General features: G+C 50.1%; 10 protein-coding genes across 10 annotated transcripts; 5 read left to right on the top strand and 5 right to left on the bottom strand.

Annotated features, from left to right (window-relative positions):
• Positions 1–1,228: 1,228 nt before the first annotated feature.
• TRIVIDRAFT_8714 (uncharacterized protein) lies at positions 1,229–1,771 on the top strand (the record flags this gene model as incomplete). The annotated part of the gene is made up of 1 exon (XM_014093934.1): positions 1,229–1,771. A coding segment is annotated over one exon (543 nt), but the record flags the coding sequence as incomplete, so codon positions are not given.
• A 2,715-nt stretch (positions 1,772–4,486) lies between these two features.
• On the top strand, positions 4,487–5,200 carry TRIVIDRAFT_207100 (uncharacterized protein; the record flags this gene model as incomplete). The annotated part of the gene is made up of 2 exons (XM_014094082.1): positions 4,487–4,599; positions 4,690–5,200. The coding sequence occupies 2 exons, from the start codon at positions 4,487–4,489 to the stop codon at positions 5,198–5,200; spliced, it is 624 nt and encodes a 207-aa protein (XP_013949557.1).
• A 1,405-nt stretch (positions 5,201–6,605) lies between these two features.
• Positions 6,606–8,598, top strand: TRIVIDRAFT_56502 (uncharacterized protein; the record flags this gene model as incomplete). Its single annotated transcript, XM_014094081.1, has 2 exons — positions 6,606–6,830; positions 6,913–8,598. The coding sequence occupies 2 exons, from the start codon at positions 6,606–6,608 to the stop codon at positions 8,596–8,598; spliced, it is 1,911 nt and encodes a 636-aa protein (XP_013949556.1).
• A 151-nt stretch (positions 8,599–8,749) lies between these two features.
• TRIVIDRAFT_214771 (uncharacterized protein) lies at positions 8,750–9,109 on the bottom strand (the record flags this gene model as incomplete). The annotated part of the gene is made up of 1 exon (XM_014094080.1): positions 8,750–9,109. The coding sequence occupies one exon, from the start codon at positions 9,024–9,026 to the stop codon at positions 8,841–8,843; it is 186 nt and encodes a 61-aa protein (XP_013949555.1).
• TRIVIDRAFT_64733 (uncharacterized protein) lies at positions 9,105–9,722 on the bottom strand (the record flags this gene model as incomplete). Its single annotated transcript, XM_014094079.1, has 3 exons — positions 9,105–9,167; positions 9,246–9,269; positions 9,333–9,722. 3 exons carry the CDS (start codon positions 9,720–9,722, stop codon positions 9,105–9,107), a joined length of 477 nt encoding a protein of 158 aa, XP_013949554.1.
• A 1,128-nt stretch (positions 9,723–10,850) lies between these two features.
• Positions 10,851–12,585, bottom strand: TRIVIDRAFT_64734 (uncharacterized protein; the record flags this gene model as incomplete). Its single annotated transcript, XM_014094078.1, has 3 exons — positions 10,851–10,855; positions 11,012–12,417; positions 12,470–12,585. The coding sequence occupies 3 exons, from the start codon at positions 12,583–12,585 to the stop codon at positions 10,851–10,853; spliced, it is 1,527 nt and encodes a 508-aa protein (XP_013949553.1).
• Positions 12,586–15,234: 2,649 nt separating this feature from the next.
• Positions 15,235–16,410, top strand: TRIVIDRAFT_56504 (uncharacterized protein; the record flags this gene model as incomplete). Its single annotated transcript, XM_014094077.1, has 4 exons — positions 15,235–15,286; positions 15,373–15,420; positions 15,483–16,191; positions 16,257–16,410. 4 exons carry the CDS (start codon positions 15,235–15,237, stop codon positions 16,408–16,410), a joined length of 963 nt encoding a protein of 320 aa, XP_013949552.1.
• Positions 16,411–16,702: 292 nt separating this feature from the next.
• Positions 16,703–17,978, bottom strand: TRIVIDRAFT_111256 (uncharacterized protein; the record flags this gene model as incomplete). The annotated part of the gene is made up of 3 exons (XM_014094076.1): positions 16,703–17,163; positions 17,231–17,811; positions 17,893–17,978. The coding sequence occupies 3 exons, from the start codon at positions 17,909–17,911 to the stop codon at positions 16,768–16,770; spliced, it is 996 nt and encodes a 331-aa protein (XP_013949551.1).
• A 569-nt stretch (positions 17,979–18,547) lies between these two features.
• Positions 18,548–19,643, bottom strand: TRIVIDRAFT_64737 (uncharacterized protein; the record flags this gene model as incomplete). Its single annotated transcript, XM_014094075.1, has 2 exons — positions 18,548–19,373; positions 19,435–19,643. The coding sequence occupies 2 exons, from the start codon at positions 19,641–19,643 to the stop codon at positions 18,548–18,550; spliced, it is 1,035 nt and encodes a 344-aa protein (XP_013949550.1).
• Positions 19,644–20,649: 1,006 nt separating this feature from the next.
• TRIVIDRAFT_87347 (uncharacterized protein) lies at positions 20,650–21,913 on the top strand (the record flags this gene model as incomplete). Its single annotated transcript, XM_014094074.1, has 3 exons — positions 20,650–20,853; positions 21,153–21,235; positions 21,298–21,913. The coding sequence occupies 3 exons, from the start codon at positions 20,698–20,700 to the stop codon at positions 21,662–21,664; spliced, it is 606 nt and encodes a 201-aa protein (XP_013949549.1).
• Positions 21,914–21,940: the final 27 nt, after the last annotated feature.

The raw sequence follows: 21,940 nt of genomic DNA, 5'->3' as shown, positions 1-21,940 counted from the left end.
GCAGCCGTACACGTACATACATATTGCTCAGCTTTGAGGCAGCCTCGAAAACCCCTTGCAAGGTAGTGTGGCATTATGTTGCGACACCACTCCTACCACGTGGGCCCATGATAATAAAAGGGAGGCTTCGATCATAGTTTAGCGGCATAAAACTTATCAACTCCGTGCGAGGTGCCGTTAACATGTTGTAAATTTGAAGGAGAATATCTACAAAGAGGGAAAATGGCCTGGGACTGCTAGAATGGAAAGTAGTGATAAATCAACGGAGACGATGGTGATAGTCGAGAGGCAGTAAGTGGAATTAGCATCCGCTGATACTCTCTCATCTTACGCTACATTATAAATAATTCAGGTTAACAGCGTGCTACATTCAATACGACATACCCTTACAACATGGCAGCCATGGAGACCATCGTTATTAGACTTTTCTAAAAGAGAACGCCTTTTCTATGACTCTTCATACAGTCAGTGACTCGAAACATTAGACGACCTCAGCCTACCATTCCTTCATGTCTGCCTACCAGCCACCAATCCTTTTCATGTCATGTCCAAGCTCACGTTTGCCCCGCTGATAACGCCTTATTTTCTTGGCTGAAGGTGTGCTGCTTTGCTGCAAGGATCATGTCATGCAGCATTTAGAACAGCATTGCTGCTTTCTGATTGGAGACTGGCACAGTTGGTCATGCCACAGTGTAAATTTCCGATATCCAGCGATTCCTTTCATGGAGGCAGCTGAGATATAATTGATTTAATTGGGAAGCCTTGCCGCACGCCATTACGTATCAGTGCTTCCTATCACGCTTTGATTTTACTGGTGTGTCGAGTTTTGGAGTATACGTGCAGGTACTTGTGCTTACATGTATGCATGTATTCTCCAGGCAGCCAAAGGCACATGATCAGAAATTCCCAGAGATGGGAAGTGACCAAATGAGCATCATTCCCTGAATGCTGTTTCCTATTGTCAAACGCATGTCTATTTTACTTGTGTCTCGTATTTAGTTGCCAACTCGAAAACAAAATTTGCATTTGCTTATCGCTACGAATAAACAGTCCGGGAAAAGAGCATTCGATCCCACAGAGTCATCTTGTTCTTCCAAAAGCCTGACACATGGCTCAAACACTTGTGGATATTTCAGACACCATATTTGTGGGAGGTAGACAAGGAAAATATACGGGCTCGGCAGTCAAGACTTCGACGGTTCCCAAGCATCCTCCCGTCTACGTTCCTCATGGCAGGGGAGTGATGAGATACAAAGACGGCACAATGTATGAAGGCGAGTGGGACAACGGCATATACTCTGGACACGGAAAGTACACCACAAAAACAGCCGAGTATGTCGGCATGTGGTCCAGAGGCGTCAAGGCCGGCCACGGAAAACAGATGACAAGTGATGGCCGGTTATATGACGGCTGGTTTGAAGCCGGTAAAAAGTCTGGAGCCGGCACGCAGAAGAATAGCAAAACTGGTACCAGTTACTCGGGCCAGTGGAAGAATAACTTGCCATTTGGGAAAGGTATCTGGCGTTGGACAAACGGAGATTGGATGGAGGGAACCTGGAACAGCAACCAAGCCAGCGGAAAGGGAAAGACGTTGCGTCACTTTGGTAATGGGGCACTTTATGAAGGAGAGACACAAGATGGGAAATTTACAGGCAGAGGGAAGATTACTTACAAGGATGGGGGAGTATATCGGGGACCATGCTTCAACGGCATGAGGCATGGTGCTGGATCTTACAAGTCAAGCGACGGGATGCTATACGAGGGAACTTGGTCTAGTGATGTCTACAAAGGGGTTTTCACGATCACTCATTTAGCGTCTGGTATTAAAAAGAAGCACAAGTATTGAATTGTGCCCAATGAAACACTTGGACTATCTATGTCTAGACTGGGATGGTCACTCTCTGGGGACTGGGTATTTGAGAAGGCATAAGTGAGCATCACCTCTCTTTTATAATGATATTGAGATTTCATTCACGATGAAGTTAAAATAGTGGATATATAGAAGAAAAGGCTATTGATTTGGTGGCAGTATCTGTGATCAATGTCTCATACTACAGGCCTGAAGTATTGAGACATACGTGTAAACGAAGAACTACAGGTATATGAGATCCAACTATGCATGCAACCTGCAGGGACATTGATCCGCATTCCGCTGTGCTGTATCTTAGAGATTTGCTGATACAACATCAACATCTCCAATCGCGCGAGTTCGTACAGGAACTACTCATCAAGCTCGTCTTCAACAACAGCCATTATCCCAAAACATCGGGAGAAATGCCAGTCGCGAACTTAACTCTAGGATCGCTATCCATATGATGAAATTATTGGCATTGTTATTGGGCTTTGGCATGATTCGAGGTCATCAAAATATTGTCCGGTTGATGATCAAATTCTTTTATCACGGCGGAGAATCTATGAGTGTTTACTCTTTCAAGATGCTACTCGCCTTGGAGTTTTTTTTTTTTTTTTTTTTTTTTTAGATCTCGCCGTGGAGCATCCTGGTCCTTTGTTCCAGAACGATGCTTGGAGATCACTTCCAGTTTGTGCAAGGCGAGATTCCTACACGTGAGTTATGGGCGTTGACTGCAATCCAGAAGAACGTCTCACTCTCCCCTCTACTATCCGAAACATCAGCCAGCCACTTCCACCTTCAATTCCAAATGCGACGTAGAATCCGCGTACTTCTCACATTAGTCAAGGTTTATTGAAACAGCCTACTTGAGTATCTTCACAGGGTATCCAATAAGCGACGTTTAACATAGCTAATTAAGATCCTGACAAAGTTAGAAAACAGCTGATGTGGTCGGGTTTTCGACTGGGGTCGCATTTTCATATTGGCACGGCCAATACGGAACCCTCATCCGAGGAGGCGAATCTTTCAGCCTTTCAGACGGCTCATTGCTACGCTGTCGGGTTCGGGACTGTGCTGGGCAAATCAAATACAGGATACTGGGTCCAACAGAGTGGTAGGACCTGGTAGATCTCGACGAGCGAGATCGAGTCGCTCAAAACGGATCTGGGCCCCCGGTATACAGAAACTCGGGATACGTTGATTTCTACGAATAGATCGAGCTACTGCCAAGACGTGTTGGCCATTTACGAGACAACTGCTTCGAACGCGGAAATGACCTGGACGATCGCCATCCGAGATGCTCCGTACGTGCGTTTGAGTCACTCTGGGCACTGATCCTCTTGAGAGGGGGGCTGAAAGATACCATGACCTGATTTGCGCCAGAAGCCAAAGAAATGTGTGGGAGACGCTGGGGCCAGACCGCAAGGACTCGAAACGTGTGGTCGCACAAAGAGTCTGGTGCCTTCGCTTAGGTTGGAATGCATCAGAGACATGCATCAGAGACATGCAGCCCAACACGAGCTCGATTTTGTACGTCGCGAGGTATGCGTGAATGGCTGGAAGCTTACCATAAGCCGTACGGAGTAGATGTTGGTGATTTACAGTAGATGGACCTTTGTGGGCTGTGACCTCGTCTTGTGACGAACTGGCTTATCGTCCCCCAGTAGCATCGTTTATGGCTTGTGGCAAAAGGGATAAATCGCGGCCCAGAATAGATGGTAGAGCCTGAAATCAGCTCCTGACTCCTTGAATCAGCGGGTGCTTCGGCGACTTTTGTCAGGCCTCCTGAGTGAGAAATGATTTGAAATCGAAAGGGCCCGTCATGTCGCCATCAAGTGCTCGAGTGACAACTTCGAGGCGATGATGTTGCATTGCATGTCCTTCTCTTGATTAATCAATGGCAACGCGAGAGATGCTCTGTTGCTGATGCAATGGTGTGACACAGCATCTGCAGCAAAGTACTAAATAGTAGCCCGTACATGTGAAGATTTCGACATCGGAAAAACTTGGTGCTTGCTGACATGAGGATTCGATGCCGGATATCCAGGATGCAATCTCAGCCCAAGCAGAGCCTCGTCATGTCACTACACATGCATGTGTGACAGGCGCACGCCCGGAATAAACATCCAAGCTCATGAGAAGAGGGGGTCAATGGGCCATTTTTGCATCTTTTGTTATCCACAGAAAGTGACTCAGGCGCGGGCTTGAGCTGGTGCTGCCATCCAAAAGATGGACGGCGAGGGATCGAAACGCCTTCGCTGGTGAGAATTGCGCCATTCCGGCGGTGCCAGTGGCCAGCCGAAGCGTGTCCCTGAGCCGACGCAGCTAGGCGCAATTTACTGCGCGAGATCGCCAATCGAAACCCCATGGGCAGAAATGCTGCGAGGGATCCATTTTATTAGATTAAACAGTCCAGGGCGGTTGATGATGCAGAGTCGAGTTGAGTTGGTTCTGCAGGATTTAGGGTGGTGACCAAGGTTCCATGCAGTTGATTTGGCCTCTTGCGTCGATGCTATCTGATTGGGGAAGCTGGGTTGCGCATAGTCGCAGCGTCAGGCGCAATTGTGGGCTGAAAGGACGCCAAGAAGTCGTATCCTGATGAGGGCATTGGTGTCGCTTTGCTCGTAAACCATCATGGTGTTGCTCGTTTGCAAGACACGACCCCATATTACTAGCAACAAACCATCAGCTGAGGTCAGAGCCCCGGCTCAAGCCACCCAACGATCCTCCAGCGATAGTATGGGATAGTATGATATAATAGCAGCAATCGTAGCGATAGTAGCGATAGTAGTTGATAGTAGTACGATAATAGTACGATAATAGTACGATAGTAATAGTACAAGTAGCAGGTCGTCTGCGGCACTCGCCGCTGTCGGTCTTGTCGGCGGCTCTCGGGGGCTCTCGGGGGCTTGTGATGCGATCGTCGCGGCTGCTGGAGGAAATCTCGGGACTCGGGGCCGCGGTGTTGTGCTGCGGGGCAGCGATGGCGAGATCTACCGGGCCCGGGCTGGTTGCTTTCAATATGGCAGCAAATCTCTCAATTTCCTGCAGGCTCTCGCAACGTCGGTGGCAACGCCTTGGCTTATGTCAGGCACGTGGACTGCGCAGAGGCAAAAGGCGTCGAAGCAGAGACTAGAACAAGAGAAAAACTGGGATTTTCTTATGGTTTTTCACTGCTGGGGCCATGGAGCCTTTATGACTAAGAGGATCCTCCGCCATCTTCCTCCATCCAGCGCCATCCATCGCCATCCATCAACTATCCATCACTGGCCTCCCACCATCGGGTTGTCGGGGCGGGGCGGCAACGGCCACTCACAGCGCCCTCAGCGCGTTGGCAGGTGCCCCTAGGCCTCTCTGGGCGCGCTGAGGAACCTCTGCAGCCCTCTGGCCGTTCCACAGGCCGCTCATCCCTTTAAGTGCGATATGGTCCATCAGAAGTATCTTTCTAGGAGTATCTTTCTAGGATTGTGGCCAATTAAATCGCCACAAACAGAGAGTACATCGGCTGCTGCCAAAATTGGCCTCGAGGGCAAGTTCTCGAAATTTAGATCAGTACTTTAAGCTACATGACGTTAATGGTCAACGCGGCGATCAGGCGACTTTTTTGCTGGCAAATAAAGTCCTTTATTGTATCCAGTCCGTACAAGCATAGAAAAAAGGTGGAAACAGGTACTTGGGTTGGACCATACCGCACTCAATGGGATAGGGCATTGGCTACAGGCCCCGTCCGTTAAGCTTTAGCGAGCCACGCACGCTGTATGATAACGCCATTTTGGCGCCATCGCACCCAAGCAGCTACTAGACTACTAGACACCTACTGCCCGTTTCTGTTTTTTTCTCCCCTGCGACGCTGCATCTTGGGGTGTGACCCGATATCGATCTCGCCGCCCTCCATCGACCACAATCCCCTGCCGGGCTCCTCTTCCATCCTCCAACCCGCAGTTTGTGTCGTGTGAGCGAAGACTGAAGGGACAAGACGCTGGAGCTGCTGCCGTTCCAGAACCCAACTCAAATTGGCCTCTGCATTACCGTTACCACCGTTACCGAATCAGCGGCCATCCAACCATCAGAATTCCTTCATCAAATTTCATCATCCAGATTCCACCATCCTCACCACCAGCAGCGCCACCAGCCAGAACTGCCATTCGCCCTCTCCCAACCGCAAAATCCCCTCGTGTTCGTATCCTCGCCCGCAAAGGCTCACGGACCTCGTCGTGCTGCTATTCTGTTGGACGGACGGAGCAGCGGGAGCTCGCAGCTTGTAGGGTGGTCTCAAAATACCAAGGCCTGAGCACGCAATCGCTGGCTCTCGCTTGACAGCGCATGAGTCGCCGCAATCCCAATTAACCTTTGCGTCGTCGTGCGATAAGCCTTCTCACTGTATATTATCCCCATGGAGTCCCTGTCGACTTCCGGCCGCGAGCCGACCTCTCTCTCTTCCCTCTCTCGAGCCGACTATGAGCCCTCTTCGACGGCAGATACAGGTGTCACTGCCTCTCTAATATCGACGACGACATCACCATCGCCTTTGCCTTCGCCATCAACCTCCACTGTCAACACACTGCCCTCGACGTCCGCCTCCGCCTCTGCTCCTGCCCTTGGCCCTGCTTCCGTCGCTACCTCCAACTCTGTCCTTGCCTCTGTCCTTACCTCTGTCTCTGCCCACCAGTCCACGTCCCAGCCGCCATCGCGAGACAACTGCGAGCGCTGCCGCGAGGGTGAGGAAGAAACCCTCTCCAAGGGCCTCGTCAAGATGCCCTTCGACCTCGCTGGCAAGACCCTGAGTCCCTTTCTCAAGGAGCATATTCCCGATCAGTATGCTCCCGTTGGCAAGAACCTCAAGAGAGATGACAAGCCTGGCGCCGGCAATGCCTTGGCCAATATCAAAGACCCCAACACCAAGTACTGCTATCGCCATCGCCCCGATTCAAAGTGTCGTCGAGCCGCAGACGAGACCAAAATGGGGACCATTCAACGGGTATGTCTAAACCAAGTTATCCCTGCTCGACTTGTCTGACATGTCACTTTGCTAACAATGCTTTCCCTTTTTCGTTGTGTAGGATCTGAATAGCCTCTCATCTGCCGATCAGGAAGCAATTACCCATGTCTGGTCTTTGTTTTCTGCCGCCCCCGCGAAACATCGTGAGCTTATGCTGCAGGGCATCATCACCCAGTGTTGCTTCCCCCAGCTCTCGACAGTCTCCCGCGAAGTCCAAGAACAACTCAAGATCGATTTCATCGCCACCCTACCTGTAGAACTATCGTACAAGATCCTGTGTTATTTAGATACCGTGTCTCTGTGTAAAGCTGCACAGGTTAGCCGGCGCTGGAGAGACCTGGCCGACGATGACGTCGTCTGGCACCGAATGTGTGAGCAGCATATTGACCGAAAATGCACAAAGTGTGGCTGGGGTCTGCCGCTATTGGAGCGGAAAAAACTCATGGCCTGGAACCGGCATCAACAGACAGCGCACCCGACCCCGTCCAATCGCGGCGCCGAGACTTCAGCTGAGCCAGCCTCAGCTCCTGCCCAAGGCTCCAATAAGCGGGCCATGGTGGTCCGCGACGGCGGCGGAGCCAAGCGATCTCGAGTCAACAAATCGTCGGGCAACGGCAGGGCGCAACTTGACGAAGAACGAAAGTTTCGGCCGTGGAAGGACGTCTATCGAGATCGTTTCAAGGTTGGATACAACTGGAAGACCGGACGCTGCTCTATCAAGACATTCAAGGGCCACGAGAACGGCATCACCTGTTTGCAATTCGACCACAACATCCTGGCGACCGGATCCTATGACACCACGATTAAGATTTGGAATGTCGAGACGGGAGAGTGCATCCGCACGCTGCGTGGACACACTTCGACGATTAGGGCCCTGCAATTCGATGACGCCAAGCTGATCAGCGGAAGCTTCGACAAGACGATCAAGATCTGGAACTGGCACACGGGCGAGTGTATCAGCACGCTCCAAGGCCACGCTGACGGCGTTCTCTCCATCCACTTTGATGGCTGCAAACTCGTTTCGGGATCCATCGACAAGACTGTCAAGATTTTCAGCTTCGACACCAAGCAGACTTGGACACTGCGGGGACATTCCGACTGGGTCAACCACGTGCGCATCGACTCTGCATCTCGCACCGTCTTCTCGGCCTCTGATGACCTCTCCGTTAAACTATGGGACCTGGATTCGAAGCAGTGCATCAAGACTTTCTTGGGCCACGTTGGACAGGTGCAGCAAATCTTGTTGATGCCTCCCGACTTCGAGCCTGACGAAGATCCCAACGCTGACAAGAGCGAAGCCGCATCGGCAAGCAGCGGGCGAGGCGACTCGCCTGCACCATCGCCAAACCCCACAGCTGACCAACGGGCTGCGTTTGGCTACGGCTTTGTGTCGGACCCTGCCCGGCCGTTGCCTCCTCGCTACATGCTTACTGGTGGTCTCGATAATACCGTTCGACTCTGGGACGTTGCCACGGGCAAGTGCATCCGCAGTATGTTTGGCCACGTCGAGGGCATCTGGGGACTAGTCGGTGATACTCTCCGTGTCGTCACCGGTGCCAACGATTCCATGACCAAGGTCTGGGAGCCTCGTTCCGGCAAATGCGAGCGTAGCTTCACTGGCCACGCTGGCCCAGTGACTTGCGTTGGGCTGAGCGACAGCCGCATGGCAAGCGGCAGTGAGGATGGAGAAGTTCGCCTGTACAGCTTTGAAGGCGCCAGTTTAGAAGAGAGGGGAACGCCGTCTTAAAGGATGCCAAACCCATTTTGGCAATGCCGTCACACCACCACTTACCATCAGCCTACCTTTTCGGCCTTTGATTCTCGGGTCATGTCGAGCTGATGGTGCTTTTTACTTTATTTTCTCTTCTCTTCTCCTTTTTAAGGATTTAGACGGACGGCTTTTAGGTTATGAAACTGGGATGCGCTAGTTGCGCATGAACGTTTTTTTTCCCCATCACAAAACACAAATTATAGAGCGATTTATTCTTTTCATATTGGCCGATATGGCAGCAACGCAAAGGGAATCGGATACCCTCGGTGGGTAATCGGGAAACGGCGTTTTGGGTTCATTTCAACGGGAATGCTGCGACTAAATATCTTGCAGCTTGAAGTGCACATGGGAGCAAATGGAGCTTGGAGTATGTGTGAATTGGTGCCATTGTGATTGTTGGGCATGGTTTTACTAGGTACATAGCCCAGATTGATACTCTGTTAGTTTTGATGACGGTTTGTCGAACAAAATGCACATGGGTTTCAGGCATGACTTGTTTTACCTCTTGAGACAATTGTGAATGCGCCGAGCCAAAGTTGTGAATACTATTGTTTGCGAGTTTCCTATCATCATAGCTTGTCCCCTTTGTCTCTTCTTCTACATCATCCTCTTAGTGCACATACGATGACCACATCGGGCCCTCGTCTCTATGGATTGCAAATAGGAGAATAGCAGACCAAAATGTTACTCCAGCTGCAAGAAGCACTGACGCCAAAGCAATCGTGGATGCTATTATCGCCTTTATAGCAAGTTCCCTTCACGCTCCCATCACCACCAGCAATATAGAACAACCAAGTCCCATCGCCCTGTTTGTAAAAGTCCATGTTCCCCACGCCGCACATGCCCGAGAGCTGAAAGTACGTCGATTTCGTGGTCGTGATGCCGTCGACGGGCGTGTCGCCTGCCCTGAGGTAGCCGGCGCGGTCGCCCCAGAGCATGCAGTCGCAGTTGTAGTAGTTGGAGGGACAGGCGACGACGTCGCTCTCGATTTCGCCGCCCCAGCCGGGGGAGATGGTGCAGGGGCCGGTGAGGACGTGGAAGTCGGCGGTGGCGAGGGGGAGGAGGGTGGTGAGGGCTGTGAGAATGTTGGAGAGCTTCATGGTGGTTTTTGGTGGTGGTTGTGTTGTTTGGAATCGATTATCGATTTGCGGTGTTTGTTTGCCTTGTTTGGATAGAGATGTGTGGATCTGATGATGAGAGAGAGCCTTCATTTTATACTTCGAGGAGGGCATTCATCCGTAGGTTCAAAGCAGACGTCTACACCATCACGAAGACCCGATCCTTTCAAACATTCGTATCAAACACAGCTCAAGATAAGCAGAATAATGTCCTTCACTTAGGTTAACGCTGAGAGTCGCTCAATCATATTAGCCTTTATTCACCCATGGCAATCCTATCCAATGCGATCCCGATACTCACCTCGCAATCGTCTTCGGTGAAAGATACTGCATACTCCTTCTTTTTGGCCTTCCATTTATGGATTTATCGCATGAAAATATTGAATCCTACGAAAATTACCGAACTGCAGACAGTATGATTCGTGAGTTGTACTGATCGAATGGGTTCCCTCATGCTGCTTCAGTTTCCTTTTACGTCATGAATCGGTAGGGGTCAACGCGTGTTGCTCAGCAGTTTTTGTTTGTGAAGCGCATTAAGATACTTGATTTGGATAAGAGACAAGGACAAGTTGGCGTTGATGGGATGGGAAGACCAAATCCTACTTGCCCAGATATATACGGCTGCTATACGACTATACGATACCTGCATCGTATAAACTACAGGGATGTTGGTGCACAAACATTTGCGTCTTATTACTCGATGGTTATAGGATGAGGACTAGGATAATCAGTGGCCATAGTAATAAACATTAAAGCTTGCAATTATGCTTCAATAGTACCGAAAATAGTCTATTGTTATATATGCGCATTCCTACAGGTCTTGCCTAGCACAGCTGAACAACCCGTACAAAGCGAGCAAAATAACAACTTAGTCGAGAACCCTCAGCCTTCTTACTATACTAAGCTTAAAGTCGGTGCAACCATATTCTATTGGACAAGTTTATATCTGTAGAGGCGTTTGCCCGAATACTTCTTGTGCCTCTATCCGTATCCAGCCGGGCTTAACGACACATCACAGTTGCGACAAGGTTGCGAAGAAGGGTTAATTTGGACGTGGATCCAATCCTTTCTTCAATGCAGTATATAACCGGATTTGTCGCATTAATATTATTATGCTACACTATATTAGTTGTAATTAACTAATGTACTGACAACACCTGATCGTGAATCAATTGACAAGTCCTTGAAGGAATACACTTTTCCAGCGGGAAGAATAACCGTCGTTGCTAATGTCTTGCTCCATGCTCCCAAAGCCAAGTTCAAGGGAATACCTTTAACTGTTGGTAAGCTCGGCAGTTTTACCAAGTTTAAGCCAAACACTCCCAGCAAAAGCCAATCACTTGAACTAAACAGCGTAAGAATACCACCGACTTTTATTAAGTCGCCAATCAAATGCTCAATCTGGCCGAGGCTTTTTGAAACGCCATTTTGGTCATGCCATGTCCTGATCGGCGTGGGGACAAGTATTGGTTTCGCAACCTCGAACTTTGGTGTGTCGCTGTCGCCATCCTGTAAAGTGATGGGAATAGTGGCTTTCCAAGACATCTCGCCGCCAGCCCAAGCACGAGCAACTTCCGATTTGCCAGCAACTGTGACATGTTTCTTTTTCTCCTTGTACCAGTAAAGGTAACCTGCAATGTCGATGGAGATTCCCTGTGACGATTTGGAGAAGGAGACATCAAAGTTGGTTTTGCATTGGTTCAGAGGATCGCCTTGCGCATCGTAGACGTCGAAGTGGTAGCCGGTGTCAGTGGGTGTCTTGGCTTCATCGTATGTCTTAAAGGCACCTAGGTCAATGCCACCACTCGAGATCTGCTCATGTATGCCCGCCGCATATGTGTCGTAAAATGTTCTCAAGACCAAAGTCTCTACAAAAGACCGGAAGGAAAAGGACATTTTGCCATCGCAAATATCTGTTGGAGACAACCAGCTGGAGTCGAAGATGTCGGTTGGAGGCTGGGTACCGGGCCGAATCGAAGAGCTCTTGGTGTTAATGATGAAGTTGAGAGTGCTTCTTGGTTGTTCTGCCGGATCAAAGAAGACATTGAATGTGTTTCCAACTGGTTTGAGAGAATCCGGGACATCAGCGTCTGGATCGGAAGACGTTGGATAGCTGGGAACGTAGCCTAAAATGTATGGATTGATGGCTGCGTTCTGTTTGACATGCCCAAGCCAATCTGCTAAAAGCGTAGAGAACATAGTCTTGTAGACGTCCTTGATGGTGACATTCGGGTCCGTAGTTGCAACCGCTGGAACGGTGCTGAGGAGATCAATGTTCTGGAGGTCACAGAAGATGCTTGATATAAGAAATCCTTGAGAAGTGAAATGCTCCAAGTGGTTTTTCACAACGTCGGGAATCAGCCTTGTCCTGTTCTCATTGCGAATCTCGGCAAAGCCGACCTTGATTGGAATGCTCCACTTCCATCCAGCCAGGTTCTGGGCTGGCCGTATATTGCCAGAGAAGACGTCTCGGAACCACACACTCCCCGACGTGAATTCCACGCCCAGTTGAACAACCCAACCGCTTTCACTGACAGTGACGGTAGGAATATATTCCCCGCGCAAGGTCGTATTTACTGGCAGGCCGTTGGCAGGGTTTGTGGGAACAGTATCCCATTTGTCATGAAGCTTTCCGACTCGATCACCCTGATCGTCGAATGTCATCTCAATGATTAATCTCCACCACTTATAAGCGTTTGATCCTTTTAGTCAACGTCGATAAAACTTACGTATGGAACTTGGTATCAGCCTCGGCCAACTTGCGTAGGCCTCGATTGATGGCGTCGAAAGTGACGGCAACGACCATGTCGTACTCTCTAATAGTAAAAATCTCGTAAGGCTTCATGGTTAGAGTTGAGGTAGATGGAATTTTGCCTATGTTGATAAGAAGCTAGCGAATCTTGGGAGCCAAAATTGGAACTGACTGAAGGGAAAGCGGTGGAGCTATATAGACAAATCTTGATGGCTAGCTAAATACATTTGGGTTGCCAATTTCCCTATATCAAATACAGTTTCAAGTGATAACTGTTTCTTTACGTTTTTATACGTCATATGGCCACTTCTCTCCTCTTTAAGCTTATGGTATAGGGAATATTGTCATTTGCCAGTTGGTCCTTGACTGGAATTGTGGCTGTTTTACATTCCGTATTTCATTTGCTTCAAATCTCGGGGTTAAAAGAACACAGACTGTATTTCATCAGCTTTTATATCAACATACGGAAGAGCGAAAAAATAAAGTATAAAAAGTTAAGGAAAGTTGGTCCGGCTTCGTGATATGGAAGAGGATTTTTCCTCTGGCTGAATAGAAGAACAAGATACTTTTTCCCATCAAAATGGCGCTTAGCTATACCAGCACTTCGTTCCAAGGGTGCCGCAGTTGCGGCAGCTATATCAAGTGATTTCGTAACTGTTGTTCTCGCGCCGTGGTCTGACAAGCCATATTTCGGTTGTTGTATTGTAGGTCAGTCGAGCTAGTTTAGAGTTGCATCCCCTAGCTGTTCAAAATATATGAATTATATTCTGTACTACGTACAATTATTTAAATTAAGCTTTTTAGCCTTAGTAATTTAAGCACAAACACTCAGTCTAACGCTTTCACGAAAACTGTGGCTGAGTACCTCAGTTATTAAGCATGATCGACAAACCGACTAGACGTATCTATAGCCTCGTCGTTTTCCGAGATTACGACTCGGCTGAGAGGTCGGTGTCCGCTGCCGTGCCATTGCACCCGCCGAGATACACCCCCTTAGATCAACGACATCGCTAATTAAGCCGTAACCGAATATCTCGGCATACAGAAGTAGCTAGACGGAGCATATGCTCAAATCGTTAAAGGGCTCCGATATGCAAGGTACTAATGCGTTGCTGCAAGCTCAAACGTATGACGGTACGCTCAAGGCCTGAGCCGTATATAAGGCGGTTAACGAGTATGTATCATCAGCATCTATAGCATAAAATTTATTCCATCTAGTTACAGCCATCGTAAGTATTGTAGATTACCGGATATTTTGCAGCCACCATTAACACACTATAGTCATGTAAGTGGGCAACATGATGAATGTACATAACTGGCCAGCCATTCATTTCACGAGGGCACCCATCTCAAACCCCAATCCATGAAACGCCTCTATGAGTCAGTTATCTGATCTTAAACCACAAGCCGCCGCCCCCCAAAACGCCGCCCATCAAGCCAAATGACGTTCCCTCCCATGAGCCGAATTCCTCGTTTGGACCCTGGAAAAACGAACCTCGGCCCAGCACGGCAAATCAGCGGGTCAACCTGTCCGGTCCCTCCCGGCTTGTCTTAGCTAAGATACCTGTATTCTGTATTCGGGGTACGTACCATCAAGGTGCTACTGCAATTGCGTGGGACCCCGCATTATCACAAGCTCGGCATGTGGTCGGTACGAGGAATAACGTCACTGGCTGCGGTTTGACATTTGAGATCGTTTCAGCGCAGGGAACTGCAGCAGAACATCGACATCATCGTTATTAGCACGTGCTTCTCGTAGAAATCACAGCCTCAATCTCAACGACGCCCAAAACCCTTGTTACGAACAATGTTGTCGTAAATTCACACCCCTGTATCATCTCCGGCCACACGGAGCTCCTCCTCTACAGATCGGAATGGTCACTCGGTCAGACAAGCCGAAATCCCTCCACCCGTCCGGCTATGGAACTTGGCCATCAACACATCTGAGTGACTCCCTTTCCCCAGCCAAATGTGGGGGGCAACCCCAAGCCCAGCTGAGCGAGCCGCGGGCCAAACCAGAAAAAACAACCCAATGTCGATTTTCGCGGGGGGGCAAGCACCGGCTTAGTTTTGGGCTAGATAGCGTCTTACACCAAGAACGAATAATAACCCCCAGTCGCTCAGCCCGGCGGCCCGGCTGCAACAGGAAAAACAAGTACCTTATACGACTGTAGAACGCCAAAGTATACCGAGCTGTGGCTCAGGCTTTTTGTGTCCTGTGACTTGCGGTCCAATGGCCGTGGCTTATGGGTTCGCCCCTAGCTCCAACGGGCAAAGGGGGGCGTGTGTCCAAGGGAGACGAGATGGAAGCTAGACGCCGGAATCATATGTCAAAACCATGGCTTTTTCTTTAATAGCGATTATCGGCTGTCTGGATGACTCTTTGTTCCCTCTCCTCTCTCTCTTGTTCTCAGCTTATGCTTTTAATTTCGTGCTTCCTCTTCCTTTCCAGACCCTCTTCTCTTCCTATATTTTATCTTGCTCCTTCCTCCCTCGTGGTGTGACTCCTGTAACCTCTTCCCTGTCCGCTTTCCTCGCTTGATTGAATAGCCGTTGCTACTCCCAGCCGCGAATCAATAGCTATACATCCCTAGCTTGATACAAGCTCGGCTCTTCTAGGAACGCGCAAACATCCTCGGCAGGGACCCACGAGACTTGTCTGGAGGTTTTAAATAAGGAAAGCTCGTCAACTACACCAAAGGGTGTTCAATTGCTCTGTTCAGCACAAAGTAAACAGTCAAGATGCCCAGAGACGGCAGTAAACAACCGCCCTCGGCGGCGACAAATCTCATCGGTTCGTCTCGCTCTTCTCTCGTGGCTTTCAATTCGATGCTGTAAGCTTCAATGTTGCGTTTGACTAACATGATCTCATTCTTGCAGCTGGAGGCGGCGCCGGCATGATGGAAGCTCTCGCCTGCCACCCTCTCGGTATGTCCTCCTCATATACGAAACTCTCATCTAAGAATAAGCCATTGACCTCCAATATATAGACACAATCAAAGTACGAATGCAGCTCTCTCGCCGTGCACGCATGCCCGGTGCCCCTCGCCGCGGCTTCATCAAAACCGGCATAGAGGTCGTAAAAAAGGAAACTCCCCTCGCCCTGTACAAGGGTCTCGGTGCCGTCCTGACGGGCATTGTCCCCAAAATGGCCATTCGCTTCACATCATTTGAGTGGTACAAGCAACTCCTTGCCGACAAATCAACCGGTACCGTCTCAGGCCGAGGAACCTTTTTGGCCGGTCTGGCTGCCGGTGTCACAGAAGCCGTGGCCGTCGTAACTCCCATGGAGGTCATCAAGATTCGTCTGCAGGCGCAGCACCACTCAATGGCTGATCCGCTGGATATTCCCAAGTACAGAAACGCTGCGCACGCTTTATACACTGTCGTCAAGGAAGAAGGCTTCGGAGCGCTGTATCGCGGTGTCAGCTTAACAGCCCTAAGACAGGGCTCCAACCAAGCCGTCAACTTCACAGCATATTCTTACTTTAAGCAGTGGCTCAAGGACTTCCAGCCTCAGTACGCCGACGGTAACTTGCCCAGCTGGCAGACAACTCTCATTGGCCTTGTCAGCGGCGCCATGGGTCCTCTGAGTAACGCCCCCATCGACACAATCAAGACTCGTCTGCAAAAGACTCCTGCAGAGTTTGGCACCACCGCTTGGACAAGAATAACGACTATCACCAGCGACATGTTCAAGTACGTTTCCTCCCTTTCATCCTCCAGTTATAAAATAGAACAAGAGAGCTGACAATTGTCTCCAGGCAAGAAGGTGTCCACGCCTTCTACAAGGGCATAACGCCTCGCATTATGCGTGTTGCACCCGGCCAGGCCGTCACCTTTACCGTCTACGAGTACCTCAAGTCCAAACTGGAAAAGAGCAACCTGGCTTTTGTCGGCGGCAAATATGAGGAGTAAGGAAAACCAACGGCAACACGTCGATGCATTTTGTTCTTGCGATATACCCTTGCCTTTTCGGCCAAAACGAGAGGAGACACATGGTCTGACCTGTAGTCTAGTTCTAGAGCAGAGATGCGAGAGGGTCAGCCCCAGCATGCTTAGGTTGATGAGCGAGGACGGTTGAGGTAGCGGCAATGGTGATACGATACGGTGGTAAACGGCATTGGTTAGAGGTTTTAATGGCAGCCATGGATTGTGGCGTTGGATCGCGTTCAGTTTCAAAAAGTAGAGTGGATATATCTTGTATACAATATGGACAGTGTCTATTCAGGCTAGATCGTTGCGTTCGTGCTGTGTCGTAAGTCGTGAGGGCGTCTACCTGCCCGGGCGCTTGGGCCTGCTAAAACCTGATGAGGTCACCGGCTTGGGATGGAGATCGTTCAGGACTTCCTGCTCGGTAATCTCGCTGGGGTCTTCCACCTCAAACTTCTTTTCAATGTTGATGCCGGCTTCTTGCTCAGCGATGGTGAGAACAGCACGCTTCATCAAGGGGTACAGCATTCTGTTCTTGATGGCCTTGTTTCCAGCCGTCGCAGGGCAAGTGTAGATGAAGAGGATCGGTGTCTGCTCTGCTCCATCGTGGGTGTGGGTAAACCGATAAAAGGTAAATCGTGGCTCGACCGTGGAGATGCTCTTGATGAGCTCGCCGAGGGAGCTAGGGTTGGGGGACTCGGGAGCCAGCTCTACCCTCTCGGTGGCCGCGTTAATTTTCTGTGTGGCATGATGATTAGTTTACTGATTTGACTGCTAAGTCGAATGAATCGTGCGTCAAACTCACCAGTGTCGTCGCAGCCTTTTGTCCTTCGGCGACCTCCTTCATTGCAGCAATGGCATCCTCGTTGACTGGCATCTTCAAGCTCTGGCTGAGGTGGATTTCTCGGATGGCAGTGCCCGATCCAGCTTCCTGCTCCGCCCTCTTGACTTCACCCAGCGACTTCTCCTCTTCAGTCAGAGGTGCTTCCAGTGCATTGTGCGCATCGTGGGCCTTGAATCCCTCCGCTGTCAATTCCTTGGCCATTGTCATGAAGGGCGTCTCTCGGAAGTGCTCCGTGCCCAGCTCTCGCACCAGAGTCAGCCGTGTCGAGGCGAACAGCATCTTCTGGCGGACCTTGGCCGCATCTGGAACGTACGTCACGGCAACAAACCTGGGCGTGTCATCGTAGCGGCGAAGGATGGCATAGAGGGCGACGTCTGGCTTAACGAACGGCTCAAGCACCGACAGGTTCTGTCCAAAGTCGGAGGATTTTCCCGCAATCGTCTCAACGGGAACCAGAGACTCGCCCTGGATCGTCACCAGCAGGGCAAAGTCGGAGGGCGTCGCGAGCAGCGAGCTGAACGCCTTCTGGAGCTCCTCGGAGGCTGTAGTCGAGATTCTGCGGTCAGCTCACCGCATCAAGGGGGGCCAATTGACTGATCTGGGCGTCATCGCGGCATCCGTACCTGAGATTCCAGACTGCATCTTGTCTCGATATCTTGCACAGCTTGCAGTCTGCTGTAACGCTGGTGTTGAGGCCGGTCAGGTGCCGTGATTCTCAGATGAAGACTCCAAGTTTCGGGGCGCTCGTCAGGGCCTGACGACGCATGTAAGTCCAAGCCTCTCCTGTTGCCCCGCCATTGTTGCGACAACCACAAGCCCCTCCACAACGTGGCAATATGCCCCACCAACAGCGGCGTTGTAGATACGCTGGTTGAGTAGATTCGTCTACCCTGCACCAGATTCAAGAATACAGCCGGCCAAAGTCTGGTATCTTCAATCTTCTCATAACAACAAAATGTACAGCTCACATTTTATTGAATGGTTCCATCACTCATAGTGGCTGGCAAACTCTGATCAGACAACACTTGACAACGAAATCAGAAGAGTCAAACAGTCACAGTGAACAGAGGATGAGGCTCATAGGCAGTCAAATCGAATCAATTAAGTGGCAGCCCCTTTTCTACAATACGTGATATGTGACCTGTTGACTGCGCTCAACAACCGGCTACTGCACTAGTCGTCAATGAGCGTCCAAAATTTCCCCAAAAACAATCCGTCGAGATATCTCATTATTGGCCGATGTTGTCGTAACAGCTCGCAAAGCATATCTCATAATCTCTACATAATCATTGCCGCCAACAGGACAAATCCCCCAATGCTCGAAAGGGGAGGGATGACCCCACAAGGTGAATCTGAAGCTGGGACATGCGAAGGAGCCGGAGGGCTGCCTTCGGGTTTCTTGCTTGGGAATGGCCAGAGAGTGCTCTCAGAAACTACCGGTGACAGGCTTGGGCCACCGGGAGGCTTGCAATTGTCTGCCGAGATGTCTCCAGGGGTTTCTCCAGAGCCATGTCCATCGGAATAAGAATCTGGTTGAGATGGCTGGCAATCTGACGAATAACTTGGCGGGTTTGAGGAGGGTGTAGTATTTGGGAATTGCTGTTTAGGATCAGAAAACGTCTTGGGCTCTGGAGCATTGCCGGGTGGTGTTAGAGGCCTCTGTGAAGGTGTGTTCAATCCTGTATTGCCTTGGGTGGCGCATGGAGATTCCTGAGAAACTTGAGTTGCTGGTGAGCCAGAGATTGGGGCATCCGTAGCCGCCGGATTCCCATACTCAGGGTTTCCGAATGACGTTGGTGCTTCTGGTGCTGGTCCTTCTGGAGTGATGCGCTGAGAAGGCTCTGGAGGCTCTCCAACTGATGAAGCATCGGCGGATGAGCACGGAGTCTCCGCCGCAGCAACAGAGGACTGAATGCTTGCTGGGTCCCCATAAGTCGGGCCTTGACTCGGTGTGACTCGTGTGTATACGTTGGCAATTACAGGCGAATTCCCTGGGCAGATGCTCCCACACATGCCAAGGGTGCTGTCTCCCATGCATGGATAATCACATTTAGCCTCGTCGGTTGGATGAACACCATTTGCATCATCACCACATCGACAACAGCTTCGAAAAGCGGTTAGAATGTGGTAACATTATTGAGAGCTGCAATCTGTATGTGACTTACTCTGGGAGAAGGGCAGCAAATTGGTGACCTTGGCAGGCAAGCTGGCACGTCTCGGGAGTCAGAGGGCCATTAGGAAACGCGATTGGCTTTCCGAAGCAGGCTGGGTCAATAGAAGCGCAGCCTTGGTAAGAGAAATTGCCGGTGTTGTACGTGGCTTGGCCAACAACGCGAGCCGCGCCAGCGATGGCGAGTAGAAGGATGCCTCTCATCTCTTTTTGAACGGAAGAGGCAGCTGGACGAGTGACTGAAGCTTCAACAATGCCGATATATGCGGGAACAATGAGAGAACGCAGATGGATCAAAGAGCGCTGGATCCAGACTGAGAAGGGAAAAGAGAGTAAAGATGAAAGAAAAGAGTTGTTGAAGACTTTGGGAGAAATTTAGGCAAGGAGGCTGTGATTGCTCTGAGGGAAGGAACAGGCCGTGATCGACTCAGAGGAGGGAACACTTGCCGCTCCTTCCCATGACATCGCATACGCATGTAGAATAACGAGGCTCGCCGAAAATGATGACTGAGGAGAATTTATTTTTGCCTAATTATGACCGAATAGGCTTGACTAGAATTCCTAGATCGAGGGCTCATTTGTTCATGTCCATGTGGGATTCAATGTGGCTACCTGTGATGGCATCTCGTTTTGGGATGATGAATCAACAGTATGATACCATATTGTGAACAGTATCAGACGTGGGAAAGAACGAAGTTTATTCAAAACAAACATATTAAATGCAGAAATCTTTGAATCAGAGCGGAATTATAACTCATCAGCAGTGCATAATAGGCATCTTGAAATCCCCTAGTTATAGAGGGGCATCGCAAACAATATCAGTGCTGTATCCATTGACTTACGGCTATGTATTGAAGACGAATTTTTCACAGGCAAACGAATACATATTATGGACATGCATGCAGAGTAGAAACGCTCTCTTTCATAAACTTTTGCAGTGACATATCTGTCAATATGCATATTTGCATTCAAGATCTTGAAATCTCAGGAACCCTTAAACAGGATTGGACAGACCAGCGCTCCAGTTTGACGGCCCCACATCACTCTACCAAAGTGGGCAGCGGCCCACATATAGTTGCCGCCTCAGGCAGAAATCGCTCCATACCCCTGCAAGCGCACCACAAACGTGAGCAGAGGGCACGAAAACCCCAATTTAGCGAGCATTTTTCCAAGTGTGCCAAAGTTATCCAAACGGGCATCTCTGCTTCGTCGTCACGATCAACTCATCCAACCCTCCCGTTGAGCATCACCAGTCAAGATGAGCGCCATTAACAAGATCGCCGCCAACAGCCCCTCGAGGCAAAACCCCTCCGAGCTTGAGCAGAACATTGCTCAGGCTCTCTTCGACCTCGAGACCAACACTGCCGACCTCAAGGTTGCCCTGCGACCTCTGCAGATCGTCTCTGCCCGTGAGGTGAGAATGACTTGAAAGCAAACCAGAAAAGAGACCGAACATCTTCGAGATCCTGTTCCCAAAGATATACAATGGCTTCCAGTGCGATTGGCGTTCCCTCTGCAGAGAGGGAGTGTGTGTGTAATATCGATTCGACAGAATGGAATTATTGACACCCTCTCTCTGTCTCGAGAAAAAAAAAATTATTTCGAGGGACGCGCCGCCTGGCCGGAGTACTATTGACTTCTGTGGAGCAGGACGGGAAGCGGTCCAAGGCGTATGTCCTGGAGCTCGCATGCTGACTTTGGGATCTTGAATAGATCGAAGTTGGCCACGGCAAGAAGGCTATTGTCATCTTTGTCCCCGTCCCTTCCCTGCAGGGCTTCCACCGTGTTCAGCAGCGGTAAGCAATTTCTCACCTTCCAAGCCGACTTGTTATCACAGCAGCTAATTCATCTCCAACAGCCTGACCCGTGAGCTGGAGAAGAAGTTCTCCGACCGCCACGTCCTCATCCTGGCTTCTCGCCGCATCCTGCCCCGCCCCAAGCGCTCTGCCCGCTCTCGCAACACCCAGAAGCAGAAGCGCCCTCGTTCCCGCACTCTGACTGCTGTCCACGACGCCATCCTGGCTGATCTCACCTACCCCGTTGAGATCGTCGGCAAGCGTATCCGCACCAAGGAGGACGGCAGCAAGACCCTCAAGGTCATCCTTGACGAGAAGGAGCGTGGTGGTGTTGACTACAGACTCGACACCTACTCTGAGGTCTACCGCCGCTTGACTGGCCGCAACGTCAACTTCGAGTTCCCCCAGTCCGGTAACGCCGAGTTCTAGACTAGTTGAAAAGAAAAATTTAACTGGTATTAAAAAAGATTTGAAAACAATCCTTTCTCTTTTGGGGCCTTTGGGAACATAAAAATGCGTTGCTGTCTTTAAAGCATCGGTGGGTTGGTCAACATTTGGGCTTGGCGTCTGATATCAAGGTAGCTTTTGTTTAATGGTATAAAGCTGCTGGCATGATTTGATCAATTCACTCTCATGGCTACCTGCCTTGTCGTCTAAATGCTTGTCTTGTCTCTTTTGATCATCTATCTTGGGTATCTATCGCTG

Source organism: Trichoderma virens (assembly GCF_000170995.1).
Source record: "Trichoderma virens Gv29-8 chromosome Unknown TRIVIscaffold_92, whole genome shotgun sequence".
Lineage (NCBI taxonomy): Eukaryota > Fungi > Ascomycota > Sordariomycetes > Hypocreales > Hypocreaceae > Trichoderma > Trichoderma virens.
Note: the sequence above shows the minus strand (reverse complement) of the source record. Positions and strands in the feature narration are given on the sequence as shown.